Genomic DNA, 22340 nt, shown 5'->3' with positions numbered 1-22340 from the left:
GTGTTCAGGTCCCAACATCTACAGTCAGAACCTGGCATCACTCAGCGGTGACATTGAAACACCCTTCAGCCTGACCACCACAGGCCACCAGCTCCTGCTGCGCTGGTCCTCTGATCACGGCACCAACCGACGTGGCTTCCACATCAGATACGTGGGTGAGTATCAAAGTATGTATCCAGCTTATAATCATATTCTCTTTTTATTAGTGCTAATTTAATATATTTGTCTCTAAACTAGAGAAAACTGATAAAAGTCATGGGTTTCCAACTTTGGCATTTATATAACAGAGGCACTTTACTTGAACGAGAGGTGACGCTACATAGGTCATATTAATTGAACCAGCTATCGCATATTACTGCGGATACAATGTGACCCCATGATTTTTATCACAGTGTGCTGTGATTGCTTCGGGGTATCATTTATTGAGTTTTCATGCCAGTTAATTTACAAAAATACTTTTATATATTTTCACAGAAATGATAATGGCTCACAATAGATGTTTTTGCACGCAAAATCCATTAGACAGGAATAATGTCACTGTAAGGCTTCCATGTTGTTTTGCACTCCTTAATTTAAAAATGTTTTAAATTCTTAATTGGCTCTTTAATAAAGCAAGTGGTGCTAAGCAAGAGCAGCATAGGGAATCTTCTTCCATTTGAAATGCATCAATAATAATGAAAAAAGCACAAAAGACATTAATTTTTCATGTTGTGTCCCTCCATTATATTTAATACACAAGAGTGATACTGTGAAAGCAAGTCAGTGTGATGAATTTTGTAAAGCGAACTCTTCCTTGACTTGATGGACTTGAACAGGAACTGACTTAAACCCCAGTGTGTGTCTTTTCATCTTAAATCCCTGCTATCTCCCAGTCATGCTGATTTGAAGAAATGTTTGACAGCGTGTGTAAAACACGCAGCCCTTTGGATTTTCTGTCCCATTGGCTGTTCTGTGCTCATATTCTGGGAATCAAATTTACCTTTTTGTGTGTACTACAGGCTCTAAGACGCGGGAATGGAAGGCTTCGGAACAAATAACTGAAGGATGCACTAGTATTGCATGTGTTGAATCAAATTTAAAATGTGCATGCCCATAGGCATAAGAATAGTAATAATGGGATTTTGAGGACTTCCTTTGCTGTGTGGCACACAGCCTGAGTGCTAAATAGATGTGACACTCCTCAGGCATTTTCCCTCATTATCTTCCTGCATTTAAAATGGAGCCTTACTGTGACTAAAATATTCACCTGAGTCTTTCCCTAGGGGAGCTTTGTTAATGCCTCTCATCCTTTTCTCTGCTTTATTTCTTTTTTTCCCTGTAAACATCTGCTTATCTGTTCTCTATTCCCTTTCTTTGACTTCATTCTCACCTTTTCTCTGGCTTCACTCTTTCTCTTGCCTTGCTATTCATCGTGCTCCTCTACCCTGTTCCTTTTTTCCTCCATCTATCCTAGCGATGTACTGTAGTACCCCTGACTCTCCACAACACGGCTTTGTAGTGAGCCAGACTGGGGGTCATCTTAACAGCATGGTGCGCTGGGCCTGCGACAGGGGGTACAAGCTGATCGGAAAGGGCACAGCTGTGTGCAAGAAGACCACCTATGGCTACTACGCCTGGGACGCGCCAGTTCCTGCGTGTCAAGGTGAGCACATGGGCCCTGATTGCCCTATATTCCCAACTTAAACCTGCCTCTGTCCCTGTTCTTCTGGTCACTGCCTCTACACCCCTATGCTCAGCAGGCAGACGGGCAGGCGCTTAAGGCAGTGTCTCAGCCCAAGCCCTGTTTCTGTGTCGTGATTAACTGAGCTGAATCCAGCCTGATTGAGAGCCGGTACCCTGTCAGGTGGAAAGGAAACCGAAATCAATCCTCCCCTCTTCTGTCAAGTTCCACTTCTTCAAATTGCTTTGCTAACTCGCCATTAGCATGCAGTGTCTGCTGCTGTTGGGTCTCACTCAACTAATTGGGTTCTTTGATGCACACGTGAAATGTGTGCATTTATGTGCACATGACTGCATGTACTAGCACAGACACACACAGATACACATGCACACACACATACATGCACACACACACACACACACAAACACACACACACACACACACACACAAACACACACACACACATACACACATACATACATACACACCCACATACATACATACACACACACACACACTAACACAGCAGCAAACAGCAACAGATGGTGTGCTCAATTGCATTTTATCATAATGCAGTAAAATCAAAATATGTATGTACTTTAAAATGATTTAAAAACACTTCACACCTGTCATTAATTCCATCAGTTTGGTAATTGCACATAGCTTTTCAAAAGCCCATACATCCAACTGTTGCTGCAAATGAACTAACATATTCATAGAGATGCTGTGCATCTGCTAGATGGTGGAGATTACATTACATTAGTGTCTTCGGTCCTTCATTCTTTCCAATCCATATTATGGATTGTTGTGTATGTACAGTATATTAATCCATCAGTGATGCTCAAGCCCCTCAGAGAAAGAGCAATGACCTCAAATAATGTTTCAGGCTCACTGACCTTTAAGCTTGGATAAACACTTCACACTTACGTTGAAACTTTCCATTTGCAGTGTAGAAAAATGTTTTGTGTTTGTGATTAGTATCTGTTAGATTGTGACTGAGCAATACTCAAAAATGAATGTTGATTGATTCTCTGATGGAGTGGTGAGGGGCAGCGTTATGGCTCCAGGCCATGTTGGCAGATTCCTTCCTTTGATGTTTCACAGTGTGCAGCTACCATTGCTGCTCCATTTTATCACATATGTGTTTGCATAACCGTTCTCATTTAGTCTGCCCCTGCAGATGTTGGTTTCCCCGCTCAACTCACTCCCTCTGACTTGGCTCTGATGTTAAACACCTTGAAACCTACTAGCTTGAGCTTTCTGTCTGGTTTAAGCTCTGAGGCCACAGTAACCCATGCAGATCACTCTGTGTAGGGGCAAGGAGAGAGTGGTGTGTGGGATTTTTCTAACTTGAGCGGAGTTAGTGTTGAAACTAGTTACGTGTATACTAGTTACTTTGATGAGTTGGTCTTCCTCAAAAGTAAGGCATTTGTATCTTTTCAAATGGGCCACTGACAAATGAAAAACAAGAATAATACCCTCACCGGTGCACCTATTAGGTGCACCTGTCCAACTTCTCATTAACGCAAATTTCTAATCAGCCAATCACATGGCAGCAACTCAATGCATTTAGGCATGTAGACATAGTCAAGACAATCTGCTGGAGTTCAAAGCGAGCATCAGAACGGGGAAGAAAGGTGATTTAAGTGACTTTGAACGTGGCATGGTTGTTGGTGCCAGACGGGCTGGTCTGAGTATTTCAGAAACTGCTGATCTACTGGGATTTTCACGCACAACCATCTTAGGGTTTACAGAGTATGGTCCGAAAAAGAGAAAATATCCAGTGAGCGGCAGTTCTGTGGGCGCTAATACCTTGTTGATATCAGAAGTCAGAGGAGAATGGCCAGACTGGTTCAAGCTGATAGAAAGTCAACAGTAACTCAAATAACCACTCGTTACAACCGAGGTATACAGAAGAGCATCTCTGAACGCACAGCACGTCAAACCTTTAGGCGGATGGGCTACAGCAGCAGAAGACCACACCGGGTGCCACCCCTGTCAGCTAAGAACAAGAAACTGAGGCTACAATTCGCACAGGCTCACCAAAATTGGACGTTAGAAGATTGGAAAAATGTTGCCTGGTCTGAAGAGTCTTAGAATTTGGCGTCAACAAAATGAAAGCATGGATCCATCCTGCCTTGTATCAACGGTTCAGGCTGTTAGTGGTGGTGCGCCACAGCCTACCTGAATATTGTTGCTGACCATGTCCATCTCTTTATGACCACAGTGTACCCATCTTCTGATGGCTACTTCCAGCAGGAGAACACGTGAATCATCTCAGACTGGTTTCTTGAACATGACAATGAGTTCACTCAAATGCCCTCCACAGTCACCAGATCTCAATCCAATAGAGCACCTTTGGGATGTGATGGAATGGTTTTCAGTACCTTGTTGAATCTATGCTACGAAGGATTAAAGCAGTTCTGAAGGCAAAAGGGTGGGTACTAGCAAGGTGTACCCAATGCAGTGGCTGGTGAGCGTATATCATCCCAGTTAAGGATGTCACGATACGAGAATTTTAATCTTTGACACAATACTAGTATTTTTTTTTAAAAGATACTCTACACTCTCTTCGATACCATAGGATCTTTTTTATCTCTTTTTTTTCAAGTCACTGAACACATACCAACACACAGTTGATTTTCTTCTCCATTGTTTCATCTGTGCAGCCATGGGTTGAAAATTACATTAGTAGATTTGCTTCTTTTATAGCCTTGGTACTTTCTATACCGTCAAATGTGGATATCCTGTTGTTTTGAAAATGTGGTATGGAAAAGTGTTGAAGTATCGGTACTTTAAACAACCTTAATCCCAAGTTTACTGACTGGTAGTTGAATAGGCACTTCACTACAAGTGAACTACTTGAAAACATTGTAAAACCTTAGGAGATTGATGAGGACTTTATTTTTTTGATAACATCTCTTTCTGCATTCTGTTAAACTACTTCGATTCTAAAGTGGCTGGATTCATTTTCCCTCACAGGGCCAGTCCTATATATAAAACGAATTGATTTATGTAGCTAAAAAGCAGTTTTATGTATATAGTTTTAATATATACAGTACAAGCAAATGACTGCATAAGTGTTGTCATGAATCAAACATCCCAGCATCATTATTTTAAATGCATTTGTGGTGGCTGTAAATACTTTTATTTTCCTTAAATGTTGGTAACTGACTGTGGTGATAGGCATACTGTTTTGCAATTCAGGAAATGTCCCACTTTTGCAGTGACCCTATAAGAGACCTTTTGACTATGATGGCTCAGTTCCATTAAGTGCTCCAGTAATTTCAGCCATTACAGTAAGTTAAGTAGCACAGTCACAACTAAACCAAATGCAGTCGTTATTAATGTTATTAATTACACCTACCTGTCCCTGCTGTGACATGTCAAAGTGTCTGGCATAAGTGAGGTCTGTGTTCACAGTTCTACAGGGGTGTTCAGTGTCAATGTTGAGCAGTCATTTCCTTTTGGGCTTACTTACTAAAATGACAAACAAAGTAACACACAACTGCTTGTATGAATTGCAAAACTAACACTTGACATGCCTTGTATACAACAAAGGGGTTGCACTCCCAACACTGGTGGAAATACATATAAAATTGTGACGGCTAAGTGAATATACACTCAACAAAAATATAAACGCAACACTTTTGTTTTTGCTCCCATTTTTCATGAGATGGACTTAAAGATCTAAAATTCATACCAGATACACAATATTACCATTTCTCTAAAACATTGTTCACAAATCTGTCTAAATGTGTGATAGTGAGCACTTCTGCTTTGCTGAGATAATCCATCCCACCTCACAGGTGTGCCACATCCAGATGCTGATCTGACATCATGATTAGTGCACAGGTGTGCCTTAGACTGTCCACAATAAAAGGCCACCCTGAAATGTGCAGTTTTGTCTCACAGCAAAATGCCACAGATGCCACAAGCATTCAGGGAGCGTGCAGTATGTCCTGCCTACCATGCCTATTTTTACCAGGCGTCCCTCTGCAAAGATCTCTAGTATGTGTCTTCTAATGCACATAAACATGCATGTCATCTTGTCGCCTGCAGCTGTGTCATGCGGTGTACCCAGTGCGCCAGTGAATGGAGGTGTGCTCGCTGCTGATTACTCTGTTGGCACACGGGTGACCTACTTCTGCAACAGCGGCTACCGGCTGTCCTCCAAAGAGTTGACGACCACAGTCTGCCAGCCAGACGGCACCTGGAGCAACCACAACAAGATACCCAGATGCATCGGTGAGTAGAGGATTTTGGGGGAAGAGGCAGAGGGATGAAGAGGGAGAGGGATTTAAGGAGACGGGTAACCACAAGAACCTATAGGACAGTTAAGTAGGTATGTAGAGGTAGAAGTTGAGCGATGAGGATAGAAAGGAGTTATGGAGAAGACACTGATTTTTGAATTTTGACAGCTGTGTTGGAGACACAACAAATCAGTTGAAATTAGAAAAAATCCTCTTGAGAAGCTGTGGAATATCAAACAGTGTTAACAAAACAACATTACTGTCATGTAATATGGACTGCAGCCCCAACAGAACCACATGTTTCATCACAAAAACACTAACTTGTTGGATAGTGATGACAAAATGGAGGGTTGTAGGGGAGAATAGTTGAGATGAAATCTGTAGCGTGTTTTACATACCAGTGCAACTCCTCCAAGTTTGAATGTCAGTGTGATTGACAACATTGTTTACTTTTGAGACCAATGTTTATTCCCTGCTGTATATATCTCTCACAGCGAAAAGGAAAACTGAGTTTGGAAACTCATTTAAATTTTTAGAGAGTGGCAATTTATCAACTTTCTTGTCGAAGAACATTTGTATACAGTAACTGCAGAAAATTGTCTAATCTTCTACTGATTAAGATTTTACTTTGCAGCTATTTGTATATATTCTACACTACTGGGTTGTTACATATGTTAACAGGTTTTGACTTAGCATTGTGTTGTAGGAGATTAAGCCTACTTTTGTTATGGCTAGAATTAATTATGAATTAACACGACTCTTTAAAATTTAGGATTTATTTTACCTCGAAGTAAGGGCACCACGCCAAAATAAGACAGGATGTTTATTAAACTTTGGTGAAGGTTTAATACCTGTTAGTTATTTAAAGTAATTGATGGTTTAAATTTTATCAGTCTCGTCTTGAACGCGTTAATTCATACCACAGCTTTTATCAGTGATCAACACTTTCTGCACAGAACGGAAGACTCTCACAACGACGTAAAGTTATAAACATTTATTTGACTTCCTAACAAGGAGAATACAGGATAGTGCAACACTGAATAGACAAGTGAAAAAGGGTTAAATGTGGCTAAAAGAAGCCTGAGACTAGAGTGATTCAGACCTACGGGCTTGTTTATAATATCACTGGCGGAAAAAAACGTGCTCTAATTAGCCGGCCAACAGAACTTGAATCAGAATCTAACTGTCACCAACGTTTAACCAAGAGTTGCATTAAAAGGCCAACCTTACTTTGCCGTTGACATTACAGTCGCCCTGGCATCTTACAGTACCGATGCAGGTTCCGTGGGTCCGCGTTCCGGTGTTTGGCCGACCTCGGCTCGGTTTGTAGACTGGGTCAGCTGTGCGGTTGGATCGGCGGGCCTCGTCGGGTCCCGTCGTGGCTCTTCAGGTGACTTGCCTCTGGAGGTGGTTTGTGGGTTGACAAAAGGGTTCTGATCGGTTCTGTGGGGCTGGAGTCGTGAGTTCGATGCTTTTGGAGTTCTGGTCCTTTTTATTACCCTAGGAGGGCCCAAGGTTGTAAACCACACCTTATCTCCTATGGAAACAAGTATACAAATGTCTTATCTACGGCTCCCTTACTGTGACGCTGAGCAGGCAACCAGACACAAAGAATTCCTTAAACAGCGCTTCCTCTGGAGGTCCTACAGTGTGTAAGGGATAAGAGAAAAATTCCATTTGGATAATCCAAAACTAACAATGTCCACTAACCCCCGCACCCCCTCTTCTTTGTTTCTTTTTTTGGAACAGTCATTATGTGCCCTAGTCTCAGCTCCTTCTCTCTGGACCACGGGAAATGGAGGATCGTAAACGGTTCGCACTATGAGTATGGAACTAAAATTATCTTCACCTGCAACCCAGGATACTATAGGAGTGGCCCCGCCCACATCCAGTGCCTGGCCAATGGGGTGTGGAGCTGGAGGAACGAGAGGCCTCGTTGTAGAAGTAAGCGACTTCTACTGCAGCAACACATAAACAATACTTGTAGAACACACAAATTCACTTGAAACTTGCCATAATAAATGAAATCTCCCTTATATCCATTTTGCCATTGCATTATCATGAAATATACAACATTAGTGGATGCATGCATCTCCCATGTAATCCCACAAGCACACTGCATGTGTTTCATTAGTTTCATAGGAAAGATAGAATAGAAAGGAATTGAACATTTTCATCCAGCAATATTGTATATATGAGAAATAAAATATTTTCTATACTGCCGTGGGAGCTACTTTTTGAGTAGCACAAGAGTTAAATAGCCTGTTTAATGGCAACGGAGATGCCAACCAGCATAATGAAAGATGATGGTCAAAGGCAAATACAATTATTATCCTGCCCATGAAATAATACAGGTCACTCTTTTATCGCATTAAGGTCAGTAAGATGAGTGTAAATGATTGTGCTCTCCCATTGACTCTTAAGATGTAACTCTTTCTTTCTCACTCATTCTCGTGGTGTCATGTTCTTCCATTCGGTGCCTCCCCCATCTCCTTCTTGTGTTTTTACTATCTTATTCATCTTATGCAGTCATTTCCTGTGGAGATTTGCCCACTCCTCCTAATGGGAAGAAAATTGGCACCCAAGCTACCTTTGGAGCATCAGCCATTTTCAGCTGTAACCTTGGCTATGTTTTAACTGGATCTACAGTTAGAGAGTGTCTCCTCTCTGGCCTTTGGAGTGGGATGGAGACTCACTGCCTCGGTAAGCAGGGTCTAAATGTTCTCTTTAGCTTTATAAAGGACAGCCTTGACCTGGGTCAAACAATACTGGCAATCTGTTAATACAGGATATAAGCTTTTTGGTTTGGTCAACAAGATCAGAATAGAACCAGATGGGGAAGCAGAGGGGGCTATGATTGGCGCTGTTGCCAAATGTGTATGGACACTTACTAAACATTCAGAGAGATATAGAAATGTTTGTCTTCTATTGCTGACATCATGCTGGTACTCTGCATCTAACCCTGCATCAGACTGTTTTACACAATGTAGAGATCATAAGGTAAAAATGGTTGTGCTAATAAGTAATCACTTTTGGCAACTACGTTAAGTTGACTGGAGCATGTTGCTGTACAGAAAAGCCTCTGAGTCAGTTTGATGTGGTGTTTCTAAGATGTTACATGTGAGAGAGCAGCTATAGAGCCTAAACTAGCCTGAAACTGAGACACTTGCATACTTCTACCAGTACAATTTGAGCTGTAAAGATATATAAACAAGAAAATATACTACAGCTTAGCTTACCACAGCTCATCTCAGCTCTGTACTGTGGAAGAAAATTAGATATATGTAATTACTTGAGCTGCATTCAAACCCACGCAGCAGCACGCTGCGAGGGTTTCCCTGCCGGATGCAATAGTCCGTTTATCAATCCTGAGCCACCAGCACTCCAAGTTCTGCTCAAGATTGGTTCAGTTCATTAAAATAAGGGCACCTCTCTCTTGTTTAGTAATATGACAGTAAGGGTTAACATCAGGGACATCTCGGTTTAGTTGCCTACTTCAGCACTATCTTCATTGAATCTGGCTGCTCTTAACTGGAGTGTGATAAAATGCTCAGATGAGTTTCTGGGTGCACGAGTGAATTAGGGAAATCAGACTCACAGTCAGTGGCAATTTCCCACGTTTTAAGTGGCAGTGGAAATCTCAGTAAGATAACTCCTCTGAAAGGCATTTGTTGTAGCTGAAAGTAATGTGATTACGTGCATGAACGTATTGCACAGATTTTGAGTAGTTTCACATGTCTCTGTCTACTGTAGATGAGAAGAGCTGAGATATAACTATAGGAGAAGCTGAAGCCAATATGAATTTAGAAATAATAATTCAGAGATAATGAGCTGAAAAATGCTTCCCAAATCCAATGTTTCATGAATACACAAACTAATTTTGTTTGCCAGTATTATAATTGGAAGACCTTTAAATTACCAGTGTCCTCATTTCCATTTTGTAATAAAGTTGTCAAAATGCAAAACGTATTCAAATGTGCCAACAAAATCAAAATTTTGTTTCTACCCAGCAACGCATGCTATTATTGTCAAACACTAGAAAGCTGAACTTAAGTGTTGCACCACATGAACGATTGGCTGCGATAATTCGTTGTGATTAATAATGCAGAGTGCATCGGCTCTAGTGCAAAAATTGGGCCCCCCACATTAGCTACAACTGAATCTTATGAGACAGTAGATTGTTAATAATGCCCAACACAAGCGTTACAGGATGTGTGCTGTCCTCAAAGCAATTTCAGCCAAAAGCAACTGGTTATTTTTCTAGGAAGACATTTCACCTCTCATCCAAGAGGCTTCCTCAGTTTGTGTACGCATCTGACCAGGCTGGGACTAGTCCAACTAACTGGTGTGGAGATCCAGGTATTTGACCTTTAACAAGGCCAATGATGTCACTGGAACCCTTTGTGCTCCAAGTGCCAACGACCGTCGCTAGTGACAGTCGTTAGTGGAAAGTTGGTTTCGACTTTGTTAGTGCTCTATTGAGTCTTCAGCCTCAGTTCCAGTAAGGTTTTTTTTCTTTATAGCAGATTATTTAGCTGTAATCAACTCCACTATGGGTACCTTTTTTGGCAAAGTTCAAGCCCCTGGCTAAGACCTTCTCTGGCTGGGTAAGATCTCTGTCAGACAAATTCTTAACCCATCTGTTATGTGTTTCTTCCTGTGCTGGAGTGGCAGTTTTTTGCCTCCAAGTGAGTATTTCTGTGTTTTTGCCAATATTCCGGGATTGTAAATTGTGAATTTTTTTTGTTTGTCTTTCTTTCTTTGCTCTTGTTGTGTTGAGATAGTTGGGCTTTCTAGGTGAAATCCACAACTTTCTCCATGATAGAAACAGGTGAGATTGATGTCAGAGGTGAAACGTCTTCCTAGAAAAGTGCAGTTGCTTTTGACTGAAATTGCTTTGGGGATAATGATAACAATGACCTGGACAAATGAGAATATTCAAAGGCGGATGTGTGGTGTCTTTGTCAAGGTTCCTGTTACAAAAAAAATTCAAGATCTTGTTGAAAGAAAGCTAAATGTTGAGCAAGAGGAGACAGTAAAAAATGTTTACAATACTGTTCAATACTTTTTTTTCTTCCTACAGCTGGTCACTGTGGTGTTCCAAAGCAGATCGTAAATGGGCAGGTAATTGGGGAAAACTTTGGTTATAGAGACACAGTGGTATACCAATGCAACCCCGGATTTAGGCTCCTTGGATCATCAGTACGGATCTGTCAGCAGGACCACAACTGGTCTGGACAGCTTCCAGTTTGTATCTGTAAGTACTTATGAAAGGGTTAATCAAAAAATGGGATGATTAGATTTCATGGTTACAAAAATCAATCAATAAAAACCTTTTTTATCACTGTTAAAAAGCTTTCTGCAATTCCCAACGTTTCCTTCTCGTTTAGTTTTAGAAGTGCTGAAGTCATTATGAGGATATATATCCACATAATGTGATTCTCAATCTCCTAGTCACCTATTGATGCGATGTGAAATGTGCTGTTTACCCTTTCCCAATCGTGATCATGTCTTGATTCCTAATTACCCGATTGTCCTTTGAGGTTAATTATATGATAATGATATTCTTATGATTGGTGTCACTGTACATCGCCCATCGATCATGGTTATTGAATTTTGTCCCTCTCCCTTATTCTCTCTCTCTTTTCACACACTCTGTTTCTTTCATCGTCCATCCTCCTCTCTACCTCCTCCTTTCTGACATGTTCCTGGATATTGCGTGTCAACTTCAGCTGTCACATGTGGCCACCCAGGTAGCCCTATATATGGCCGCACCACAGGCGATGGCTTCAACTACAATGATGTGGTGCGCTTCTCCTGCAACAAAGGTTACACCCTGGAAGGGCCCTCCACAGCCCAGTGCCAGGCCAGCCGCCAGTGGAGCCGGCAGCCACCGACATGCAGAGGTAAGGTCCAGCTACAGAGCACCTGCATAATGGAGAAATGATTGGCAGGTGGACTGGCTTAAAGTATCAGAAGGATGCAGATGTGTCTTGACAGTTGAACCAAAAGATGCTTGCCTCTGCCAGCATGTTCAGCTTAGGCTCAAACTGCAGACATTGCCTCAGAAGACAAGACAGACGGGAACAAAAAGCAAGAATTACAAGGTTTTGGAACCAGCAGATGCACCATCTGCAATTGTGCATGTCTGAAGGGGGTACCTCTTAGCTTATAACTACAACTAAAGGTGTTAAAATGTTTGATACCAGAAGCCACTTCTATCTAATTTTGCGCCTGTGAATCAGGCTAGCCATCAGTGGAGCAGGTAGCTGCCAGCTAGCAGAGGTAGGATCCAGCCAAAGTGTTGGAACTGAATGAAATGATTTTTGCAGGTGCTTTGTGATGGTTGAGGAATCAGAGGCGATGATGACCAGAATTCAGCAGCATGAAGATGTATCGTGATTATGCTGGAATCAGCAGCTAGTGATCGCCAGCATGCACAGGCATAGACACAGAGGCAGAATAGACATAAGTAGTGCCCGCATATCTATTGATTTGAATAAGTAAACAGTCACTATCTTCTAAACTTCTCTGAGTAAATAATTAGGCAATAACATCTCAAGCTCTTGCCTCAGAGCAAAAGCAGGAAAACAGCAATAACGAGCTTGCAGCAGAATGTATGGAAAAAGGAGAGTAAATGGGGAATTGTTTCTACAATTTCACCGCCAGTTTTTACCAAGAGCCTTGCTGCAGGGAGAGATTACTTTGAAAGCAAGAAAGTTCAGTACATTCAGTGGACGACATCGCATTGGGAGTGTCAGATGGTGGCTGTGTTTTAGTTGTGTCCAAGTTTAGTTTGCCCAGGTTCAGCTCATTAGTGTGTGTTTACAATCAGCAGCACTCCAGACATTTTTGTATGCGACCATACCAGAGAAATGTTTACTTGTTTGCCCAAAATAATTTCGACAGTTTGACAGTTATTTCCCCACAAATAAAATGGAACAGGACAATAGATGTATTGCACGGTATGATGGAAGTTCTCTATTCAATGTTTGGAAAAAAAGAGTTTTTGTATTTTTTCCTTCAAACATGCTTCTAGCTTTAGACAGATATTTTCTGAGTGTGAGAGAATAAACAGATCAGGAAGCAATCATTAAAACACAATTTAAGAAATGCATTTAAGTGATATCCATTGTGGAATTTATTGATCTGCTACCTCTGGATTTAGTCGGCCAAGGCAAGATTTGCCAGACTTTGCCCATTTAAAAATAGCTCTCATCTTGGCATGAATTCTGTTGGCAGTCAGATGTGAAGAGACACAGTTTTCATAACTCTGAATAGGACCATAGAGACGGACCTAGTAAAAGATCAAGAGTAAAATTGCATTAAACTGTCATGACTCCTTTTGTCAAAATATGTCTGTTTGTTCGCACTAAACTTTTCGCACACTTCTATAAGTGATTAAATTGAATTTTGCTCTGAACTTAATATCACCCTCATCTACTTGCAGCTGTTTAAACCACCTTGTCAGCAGTGTGGTTTTAGAGACTTCAACTGCTTCTTAAATGGATGCTTGTGAATTTGTGGTAGTAGATGTGCCTTCGGTTCATTGTTTTTTTTAAGAGAAGCATTCAGTGATATTATTGACAATGCTTAAATTTAACTAGACACACTTATCTTCCTGTTTGTGGAATATACAGAAAAGGCCACGGCTTAGGTCATATCAACAATTCTATTTTTTACTCTCAAGTGAAGATGCTGACAGATAGCATTTATGCAAATGAGACACCAACCAAAGGAGACCGCAGAGCTTGCACAAAAGAAAAGTCAGATCACCAGTGAGGATGCTGGGTGGAGTTAAGGCATACTTCCACTTGAATGTTACTATGTCTTAAACTCCATGCCATGTTTAGGTAAAATTATGTATGACAGAATACATCTTGTCTAGATACTGTTAACTTGATACAGCATATGTGACTACAATATAGTATTATTTAGGCAAAGGCAGTCATAGAAATCTATCCCACATACATTATCTAAATATTACTTATCAGTGCAGCAACTATATAGTATGTATAGTTCTGTGATCTGCACTATGAATATTGGTGCCATAGCAACCTTATGGACAGAGGTAAGCATACATTCAGTATTCATAAGATTGGTTAGGAAACACAGCCAAGGAGTGAATATTCACTTCGTGTCACGTCTCAGGTTAACCTCCCTATCTTGTTCTGTACATCAACAATTCATTTACATTATATGTGAAAACCACAATTAATGGATGTGTATGAAAAACTGCTGAGAACAGTTCTGATAACCATTATTACAATATCACAGCATGGTATAGAGAACATAGGTAAGATTCCACTCGAATCCAAGCAACATAATTACAAGCCTTTTTCAACATTTAGTTCAACAACTATGCAGTTCCAACAGTGCCTGAAATTACATCTGAAAACGTCTGTTGACCTGAAATATCCTTTCGGCAATAAACATCGATTTGATTGCTGTCGGTATTCTGCTGTCTGTATTCTCCCATTACGATCAAACCAACTGAATGATTCACTATGGCATAACTGTGTTTTCTTTTCTATTTCATTCAGTGGTGAACTGCACAGATCCTGGTATCCCTGCCAATTCTATCAGGGAGAGTAAGATTGAGCATGGTAACTTTACATTCGGCAGTGTGGTCTTCTACGATTGTAACCCAGGATATTACCTTTTCGGCTCATCTGTGCTCACCTGCCAGCCAGTGGGCCACTGGGACAAACCTCTACCAGAATGCATCGGTACAGTGGTCACTTTTTAATAATACCTTGGCAATTAACAGTCAAAGCATGTTTGTATTAAATGTGTTTATCTATCTGTCTCCTGTCCACTGTTCAGTGCATCACTCTCTCCACCTTTCGATGTAATTAGATGCATTTATGCAAGCGTTAATTGATACTTAACAAGGGATGCAAGTAAGAGAAGTTTCACTCTTTATTGAGTGTCCACAACCTTGTTTGTGTCCTCATTTGCTTCTAGAGTTTAAATGGAACAAGTTGTTTAATGCTGTGGCTGAGAGCATCTGTGTAATGTTTGATGCCCCAGTGGCTTATGGTTATGTTGCACTGTGCCTAATGGAGGTATGGGTAAACTGTCATAGGGCCAGTTGTTCAGGCTATAGCTAATGTTCCCCCCAAACCAAGCGCTCAAATTCTAACAACAACCATCTATTAACTGTAGGGGTTATCCGAGGTTGTAATGTTGCTCTCCAAACACCTGGCTGATCGTGCACTCTACTTTTGTATGAGGCTGCCAACAGTAATTACCTATTTCCTCTAGTGAAATTATTTAAACTAAACCTCTACATTTTGCATGCAGGCTCAGAAAGCACTTAATTTCATGGAAGAGATGGTGCACGGCATTTACTTTATCAAACAGAATTGTGATTACAGAGATAGACAGGAGTGTCTGTCACAAATGTTTATTCACGTCTTCAGGCGTCACTGCCTTTGTTAAGAAATTAGCTTTGCAAAATTACAGACACTTTCTCTCCATTATGAGATTAAGCTAATTATGTGGCAGCACCCACACACACATGGCAAAGTCCGACAGGTGCATAACGGTCAAAGAATAATTAAGTATTAGAGAAAGGGATGTACAAAATTTGATTTTGGGCCACAAACAAACCGGTGTAGTAAGTGTATATACAATATTACATCAAATTATGTTTTTTTTCTGAAAAATGTTGACAGTGAAGTAGTTCTGAGTAATCCACACATATGTTTCAGTATTAAGGTGAAGTAGTCATCTCAAATGGTTATATCTTTTAACTCAAGCTTGTCTGAGCTATTAAAGTTTGCAGAAGTGTAGATCAACATGCTGCTGGACTGATTATTGTTTTTGAAGGGTTTCTTGATAAAGCAGCAAGGCATGTGATTTTATGTATGTTACCGTTTCATCAAATCATTTATTAACATTAGAAAAATCGGTTGTCTCTCTCACCAGTATTGGTGGTGATGTAGTGATTTTTTTTTTGAGGCATGCAACACTAATCCCAGCACTAATCCATCCATCCATTCACTCATCCATTGACAATCATATTTCCTCTCCTCACGCTCTATCATGCAGAGGTAGACTGCAGCCACCCAGGTTCCCCTCCCCACGGAGTGATGAGCGGGGAGAAGTTCACCTTTGGCTCCGCAGTGCGCTATTCCTGCTCTGGAGACCGCCAGCTCATAGGAGACTCATCACTCACCTGTCAAGTGAACGGACACTGGAGTGGTCCACTGCCCCACTGCTCAGGTACACAAACACAAATACAGTCATGCACATACACAAGGCGAGTCTCTCTTTTTACTCTTTCTTATGCCACTGATATCACTATCATATTAGGGAATGGTAGTTGTTTGATGTGTAAAATAGTGTATACTTTCATTTTAACTCGCTCTGTGCTTACTTCACAGTGGTTCTCTAAATAAATGGCAAGAGTTGTGTTTATCCAGCCATATTAAAACATATTTCCTCACTTACCTCTAGTGATATCAAATCACACACTGCCCAAGTCTTGAGATCTGATCTCTGTCTGAGATAACTGCCATCACCCCAATATCGCAGAGTTTAATAGAATTCTGATTGTGGTGTTCATAGTATTAAAAAATGCTTTTTACAAAATCAGCAGCAACATCTTTTTCCACAAACAATGCCCCAATACGCCACGGAACATTTTGTCAACAGTTTTGTAAGGACTATCTGTCTACTTTGGTAGAAAGTAGTTCCAATAAAAGCTCTTCACAGCAATGTCTGTTGATTATACTGACTAATCAGGACACACATTCTGGAGAGACAAGTTGCTGTTCAATTTTTGGAATTTAATATATCCATGCTGTGAGCACCACAAACAAAATTCAATCAAACCCTATTGTACCAGAGACCGCCAGAGCTGTACTGGTGCCAGAAATATATATTTTTTAAATATAGCTGAAACCCAAACTATCTGTACAGCTAGATAGTGAACACCACAATGCAATGGTGTAGTACCTGGGAGTCCTGGCATTAAGGGGATATTTGGCTACAGTCTGTGTCAAGTTCAGAACAAACACGTGCAGGATAGTTATCTGCCGAGCCAGTTTACTGCCCTGTGGAGCTCTTACAGAATGTTTTAAAATTGTACCTACATGCCAAAACATTTGACGATGTTTGTCATACAAATTATTATTATTATTATTTGGTACTCGTCCACCATCAGTGTACTTTTTCAGTGTTTTTTTATTCTTCTTTAAATGAGTGCAAACTCTACTTACCTTCAATAATTTGTGTTTACTGAGACAGTTGGATATAGTGCGGCAGCAGTGAAGTTAGACTCCTAGGATAATGACAAGGTGCATGTGCAGAGGCTTCATCTCCCACTCAGTTGCCATATCATTCTTTTTACTTAGGTTTGCAAAATGGAAGGAGTGACACGGAGGTGTAGTGGAGTATTTCTCTGCATATTGCACCTCTATATTTATCTGCTGTGTATAGCCTAAAATCTGTTTTTAGGACTTAAATTATAGCCATATAATGTAATAAAACATGTAATTTTAATGCTTAAGGTCAGAAGAATGAGTGTCGCAAGGTATTTTTATCATCATGGTAAGCCTACATTAGTCTTTATGAAGCAATTTGGCATCTATCATTAAGTTAATTGATCTTCTCCCTACTGTTAATGACAAACAAGCATCTTGGAAAATGTTTTTCAATTTTGTATTATATTTTATTTCAATACTCAGTCTGAGCTGTGTATCACCAACATAAGATCTGCTGCCTTTGTTTGTCTGAAGAAACCCGCCCAATAAACTCTGCTTTAATCTGGGCAAAAAAAAACCTCAATACCAAATTATATTCAGTGCCTTTTTAGACACTTAACTTGTCAAAAACTAATCAGCATTAACTCATCACTTGAAATATGAGATAAGTAAAGCCCAGATGAATTTCTTCCCATGTATTTGAATTGTCAAAAACAGGCGCAGATCCAGCTTATTTTCAAGCGGGGGGCACAGGGGTACCTGACTCAGCCAGATGGATTGATTCGCATAATTTATATTTGCTCTGCATATCCATCTTGGAACTCTTGGTTGGAGATCTTTTGGGAAGATGCGAAAATACTGGTTGCTGGTTGGATAAATCATCTGTCTATCAGGTCAGGTCAAATCAAGCAAAGCTCAGCAAGTAAACAACATGTCGGTAAAAGATATTTGCCGTCTGTGTAACGTCAATTTAGGGATAATAAGCACAATTTCAGGCCCGGTCTTTATTCCAACAGAAGGATCCCAGAGAAAAAAGCGTTAGCAAGTGGCTTGCTCGATAACTGTGCTCATGTCATCCACGGAAGCCACCATGTTGTTTACACTGAACAGTCAATTCTCGTTTACACTTCGAGCCGCCTCAAAACCAACGCTGATTAGTTCGGTCCATGGTTCGGTCGCTTGGGGAACCCCTTTCCAAATTTTCTCTGCCGCAAATTACCAGACTGATCTGCGAGTAAAATACACTGGAGCTTGCGAGATTATATCTTGTATGTACTTTTATTTTGTATTGTCAAAATATAACACTATTTACAGCACCATCAATTTTAACATGTTGCAGTGTTCATTAACGTAAAATGTAAAACAAAGATTAAGACAACATAAAAAAAGATAAGGGCAAAGTACAGGAATTGAGTAGTCAGAATTTCTGTGACATCTAGGACTCAGATAGTTAGTGCAAATGCATTGTCTTCACATTGTCACAGGATTATACTAAAACAGTGCTTCTAATTCACCATGAAATGAGAAACTTATAATAGAAACAACACACCTTTGTAGATCACTTGTTCATCACCAAGAGCCTTGGTGAATTCAGACACATAGCAGTAAACATCTGTTTCAGCTGTAGCAGAACTTAGAATCACAACGCAGCTCTAACTGAGTTGTTGCTTACAGGAACTAAAGTTGTTATGCAGCAAATGCCTGGAGAATTTAAAATTAGTGTGAGTGTGCATTTTAACACCTAGTTTTCACAGACACATTAACAAAACATTCTGAGGTGATGCAATTAGTACTGCAGTGTTAAAATAAATGAGATATCTAGAAAGTGTCAATGCATGTTTAAATGTTTGTCTGTCAATGCTTCTGCAATTATTTTAAAGTCTATATGCAGGTTGTAGTCTATAGACGACTTTAGCTGTGAAGCACTTCACTGGTAAGGTAGAGAGGCTCTTTATAAATGCAGTTGAATATTGGTATCTCAGATAGTGTTCATCTCCAATAGCAACACAATCATTTGGGCTATGAGTTACCCTAGAAGTCCAGCTCAACATCAGCAACAGTTCTCATCGTTGTATCCAGTCATGCATCTTTCCTTCGTCTCATCTGTCCTCCTTTGTTAATTAGTAAGAGGGAGCTTAAAACTGGTTACAAAGCCATTCCCCCTTTGTCCTCGTCTGTTGCATTGCTGAGTTGAAGGCCTTATTATTTCCTCACAAAGGGAGCCTGGTGAACAGACATTAACTCGGATTCAAACCAAATCCACCACCATCCCAATTAGAGAGATTATAGCTGTCACTGTGCATGCAGAGCGGGGCTGCCTCACCTAACTGAAGGAGACTAATGAAGTACCGACAGCTGCTACACACACACATATGTGCACACAAGTGGACATGCACAAACTCATGGCCAACAAATAAGTATGCATACTTAACATGCACTTACAGAGACAAGTGTATGCAAGCACATGCACAGACAGACTGGGAGAACCATAAACCCTCACTTTCAGTGAGTGCCCTCTCTTACAGACACATACACATGCAGTACAAAGATAGGCAACACATAATTACACACTCATTGCTAACCACAGCCACACACAAACTAATCAACTCGCCGCTGACCTGACAAATCCAGTTTGTGCACATGTGAGCAATGGGGATGTGTATTGAAGATATTAGCTTGGTGTTTGTGCAGTAAGGCTTTGTCAACAAGTCCAGTATTCCTGCAGCTGTTTGCTGCTCTGTAGACAGAAATCAGCAGCCAACACACAGAAAGATGCACATGTTGTGTGGACAGCTCAAGGAACATGATCTCACAGCCAATAAAGCCCAGATCCTTAACATAGAGAAAACAAATTCAGACAACTACAATGATCTATCTTACTGTCCTTCTCTGCCTGACTGAATATCTGCTTATCTGCATTTTTTCTTTGTCTCTCCATCTTTATATACTATATATATATATGTCTGTGATACTCTGTCTTCTGATGCTTAACATTTTTCGCGGGCTGTACCAAATGCCATTCTTTTACCTTTGAAGCTTCTATTGAGGTTTTCGAATGAAGCTTTGAATGTCTGTCGTCATACTTTATGATGTCATCATCTTAGGACAAAATCCTCAATTGAATTATATAAATTTAGTTTATGGTGCTAAAGATTACTGCATGCTACATGCCTATCTTTATACGCTTTCACCACTGGATGGTTTCAGTCATTGCTAGGAACAGCAGTGAGCACGGTTAACTTTCATCCTGCATGCATGTTATTTCAGCATAACAACGTTAAAACAGGGCAGCCCACACTGCCTTTAATTCTGTATGTATTGGTGGGTCGTCAACCAACTTTGGTAAAGGTGCATACTGCCTCACCCAAAGGGATCTGTCACTCCGATCCACAACAGGCTAAAGGTTAAATTGTGTAGCAATCAGAGGAACAGTATTAATACATTCTTTGTCACTAACAATATACTGCTCAAAAAAACTAAGCGAACACTTAATCGTCACAGTATAACACCAAGTCAGTGGAAGCCACAGGGGGAAGCAGGAAAAAATGCAGTGGGCTGTGGTGAAAAGTTGAGATGGACTCTGCGGAAACACCCATGCAATCAGACACACAGATCAGTCACAGTCCGTATAAGGTGGGGTGAGAGTCCCGTACAGTCAACAGTAAACACCCTGCCTCTATGACCGACACAAGAAAGAAAAAAAAATTAAGAGGGGGAAAAAAAATGAAACAAAAGCACTTAACTGCCCGGGGGTTCAGCACTGTAGCTCTGTCTATTTTCTTTCTCTCTTTTTGTCCGTGAAATTAAGCTGCCTTCAAGTTCATTCAGAAATGTCAAAATCATATAACAATCTGACAGAAAACAATAATAACTGAAATATTAAATCTTCTTGTGCTACATTTTAAGGGGTTAAAACACACAAACATGGGGCGGCAGTGGTTAGAGCAGTCGCCCCATGTAATGAGGCTGAAGGTCCTCGAAGCAGCAGCAGCCGCGGGTTTGACTCCAACCTACGGCCCTTTGCTGCATGTCTCCCCCTCTCTCCCTCTCATCCCATCTCCTGTCTGTCCTAAATAATGAAAAGGCTTGGAAAACTGCCAAAAATATGATCTTTAAAAAGAAAAAGAACACACACAAACGCGCCAGTGACACTCCCACCACCGGACAACCCTGTGGCAATTTGCCGGATCAACCTAAGGCTTGTAAAACTGAAATTGAAACCCCACATTAATTGCTGGCAGCTTCTGGTAGTTTTCTGTGCTACCTACAAACTCCTGTGAACAGTCCTTAACCTGTACTTAAACTGCAATTTACAGTGGTGTTTACTAAAGAAAGTCGCTTACAATTGCAAGAATATTTCATAAGATAAAACCATGTTTTGGAAATGATTACAGTTGTCTTTTTTCAATAAATTTAGACTTTTGGCCTTAAATTGTCTAGAACAATCCTACGTAGCCACCACTGGAATCGAATTGTACAAATAATATAATGCTTATAATATTAGTGTAGCCTAATTTTTATCCACAACTGTGCAGAAATACTGTGTTTAAACAGAATGCAAAAAACTAAGAATTCGAATGCTTATTTAGAACGTCAACATTATGAATGAAGCTTCAAACAATTTGGTACAGCACAAATTTTTTCTGTTTTCTATCCTCTGCTGGTTTCATTTTTGTGAAATCAGCAGTGGATGTGGTGCAGGGCTGTACAGCCTGTACTAAGAATTCATATGCCCTGTAGCATTGAGTGCTATCAGTGCCAGGCGCGTCACTAGCTCGTGAAAACATCCAGGGCTGTAGCACAGAAGTCAGAATCCTTTTCACACGGGGTTCGGGGGGAAATTTTTGAAATTGGGCTGATGAACATGCAATTGTGACGTAGTTTGGGAATTAAAGGAAAGACCAGGTCATGTGTGACTCCTGTTGGGGGAGGTCTACTGAGGAGGTTAATGTTTAGGTCAGCACAGATACCAGCAGCCAGAATGAGACATTAGAACAGCCTACAGCCTCAGAAACACTGACATGCACCCGACCCGATGTCAAGTGGAGCGGGTTGAATCCACTGCAGGCCCTGAAACTGTGCAAACTAGAAGACATCACTGCTCTGACGGACGTTTTGTCTCCTGTGACCCGTTAACTGGACACTTTCAGCTGAAAGCGTCCGCGGTTGCCATAGTGACAGCAGATGCGTAGCTGTCCTTTTGAATGCCTTTGT

General features: G+C 40.7%; 1 protein-coding gene across 1 annotated transcript in view; it reads left to right on the top strand.

Annotated features, from left to right (window-relative positions):
* The window catches only part of LOC310950587 (CUB and sushi domain-containing protein 3-like), a gene marked incomplete at its 5' end in the record, with an annotated part of 253461 nt that overhangs the window by 188630 nt on the left and 42491 nt on the right, over positions 1-22340 (top strand). Inside the window, 9 exons of the mRNA XM_083918484.1 lie at positions 9-167; positions 1454-1642; positions 5723-5908; positions 7663-7857; positions 8443-8616; positions 10997-11170; positions 11646-11819; positions 14457-14642; positions 15970-16143. Coding sequence (XP_083774610.1) covers positions 9-167; positions 1454-1642; positions 5723-5908; positions 7663-7857; positions 8443-8616; positions 10997-11170; positions 11646-11819; positions 14457-14642; positions 15970-16143 — 1611 coding nt within the window. The remainder of the gene's footprint in view (positions 1-8; positions 168-1453; positions 1643-5722; positions 5909-7662; positions 7858-8442; positions 8617-10996; positions 11171-11645; positions 11820-14456; positions 14643-15969; positions 16144-22340) is intronic.

The sequence above is a fragment of the Echiichthys vipera genome (assembly GCF_963691815.1).
Source record: "Echiichthys vipera genome assembly, chromosome: 8".
NCBI lineage: Eukaryota > Metazoa > Chordata > Actinopteri > Perciformes > Trachinidae > Echiichthys > Echiichthys vipera.
This window is presented reverse-complemented; position numbering and strand designations above follow the sequence as displayed.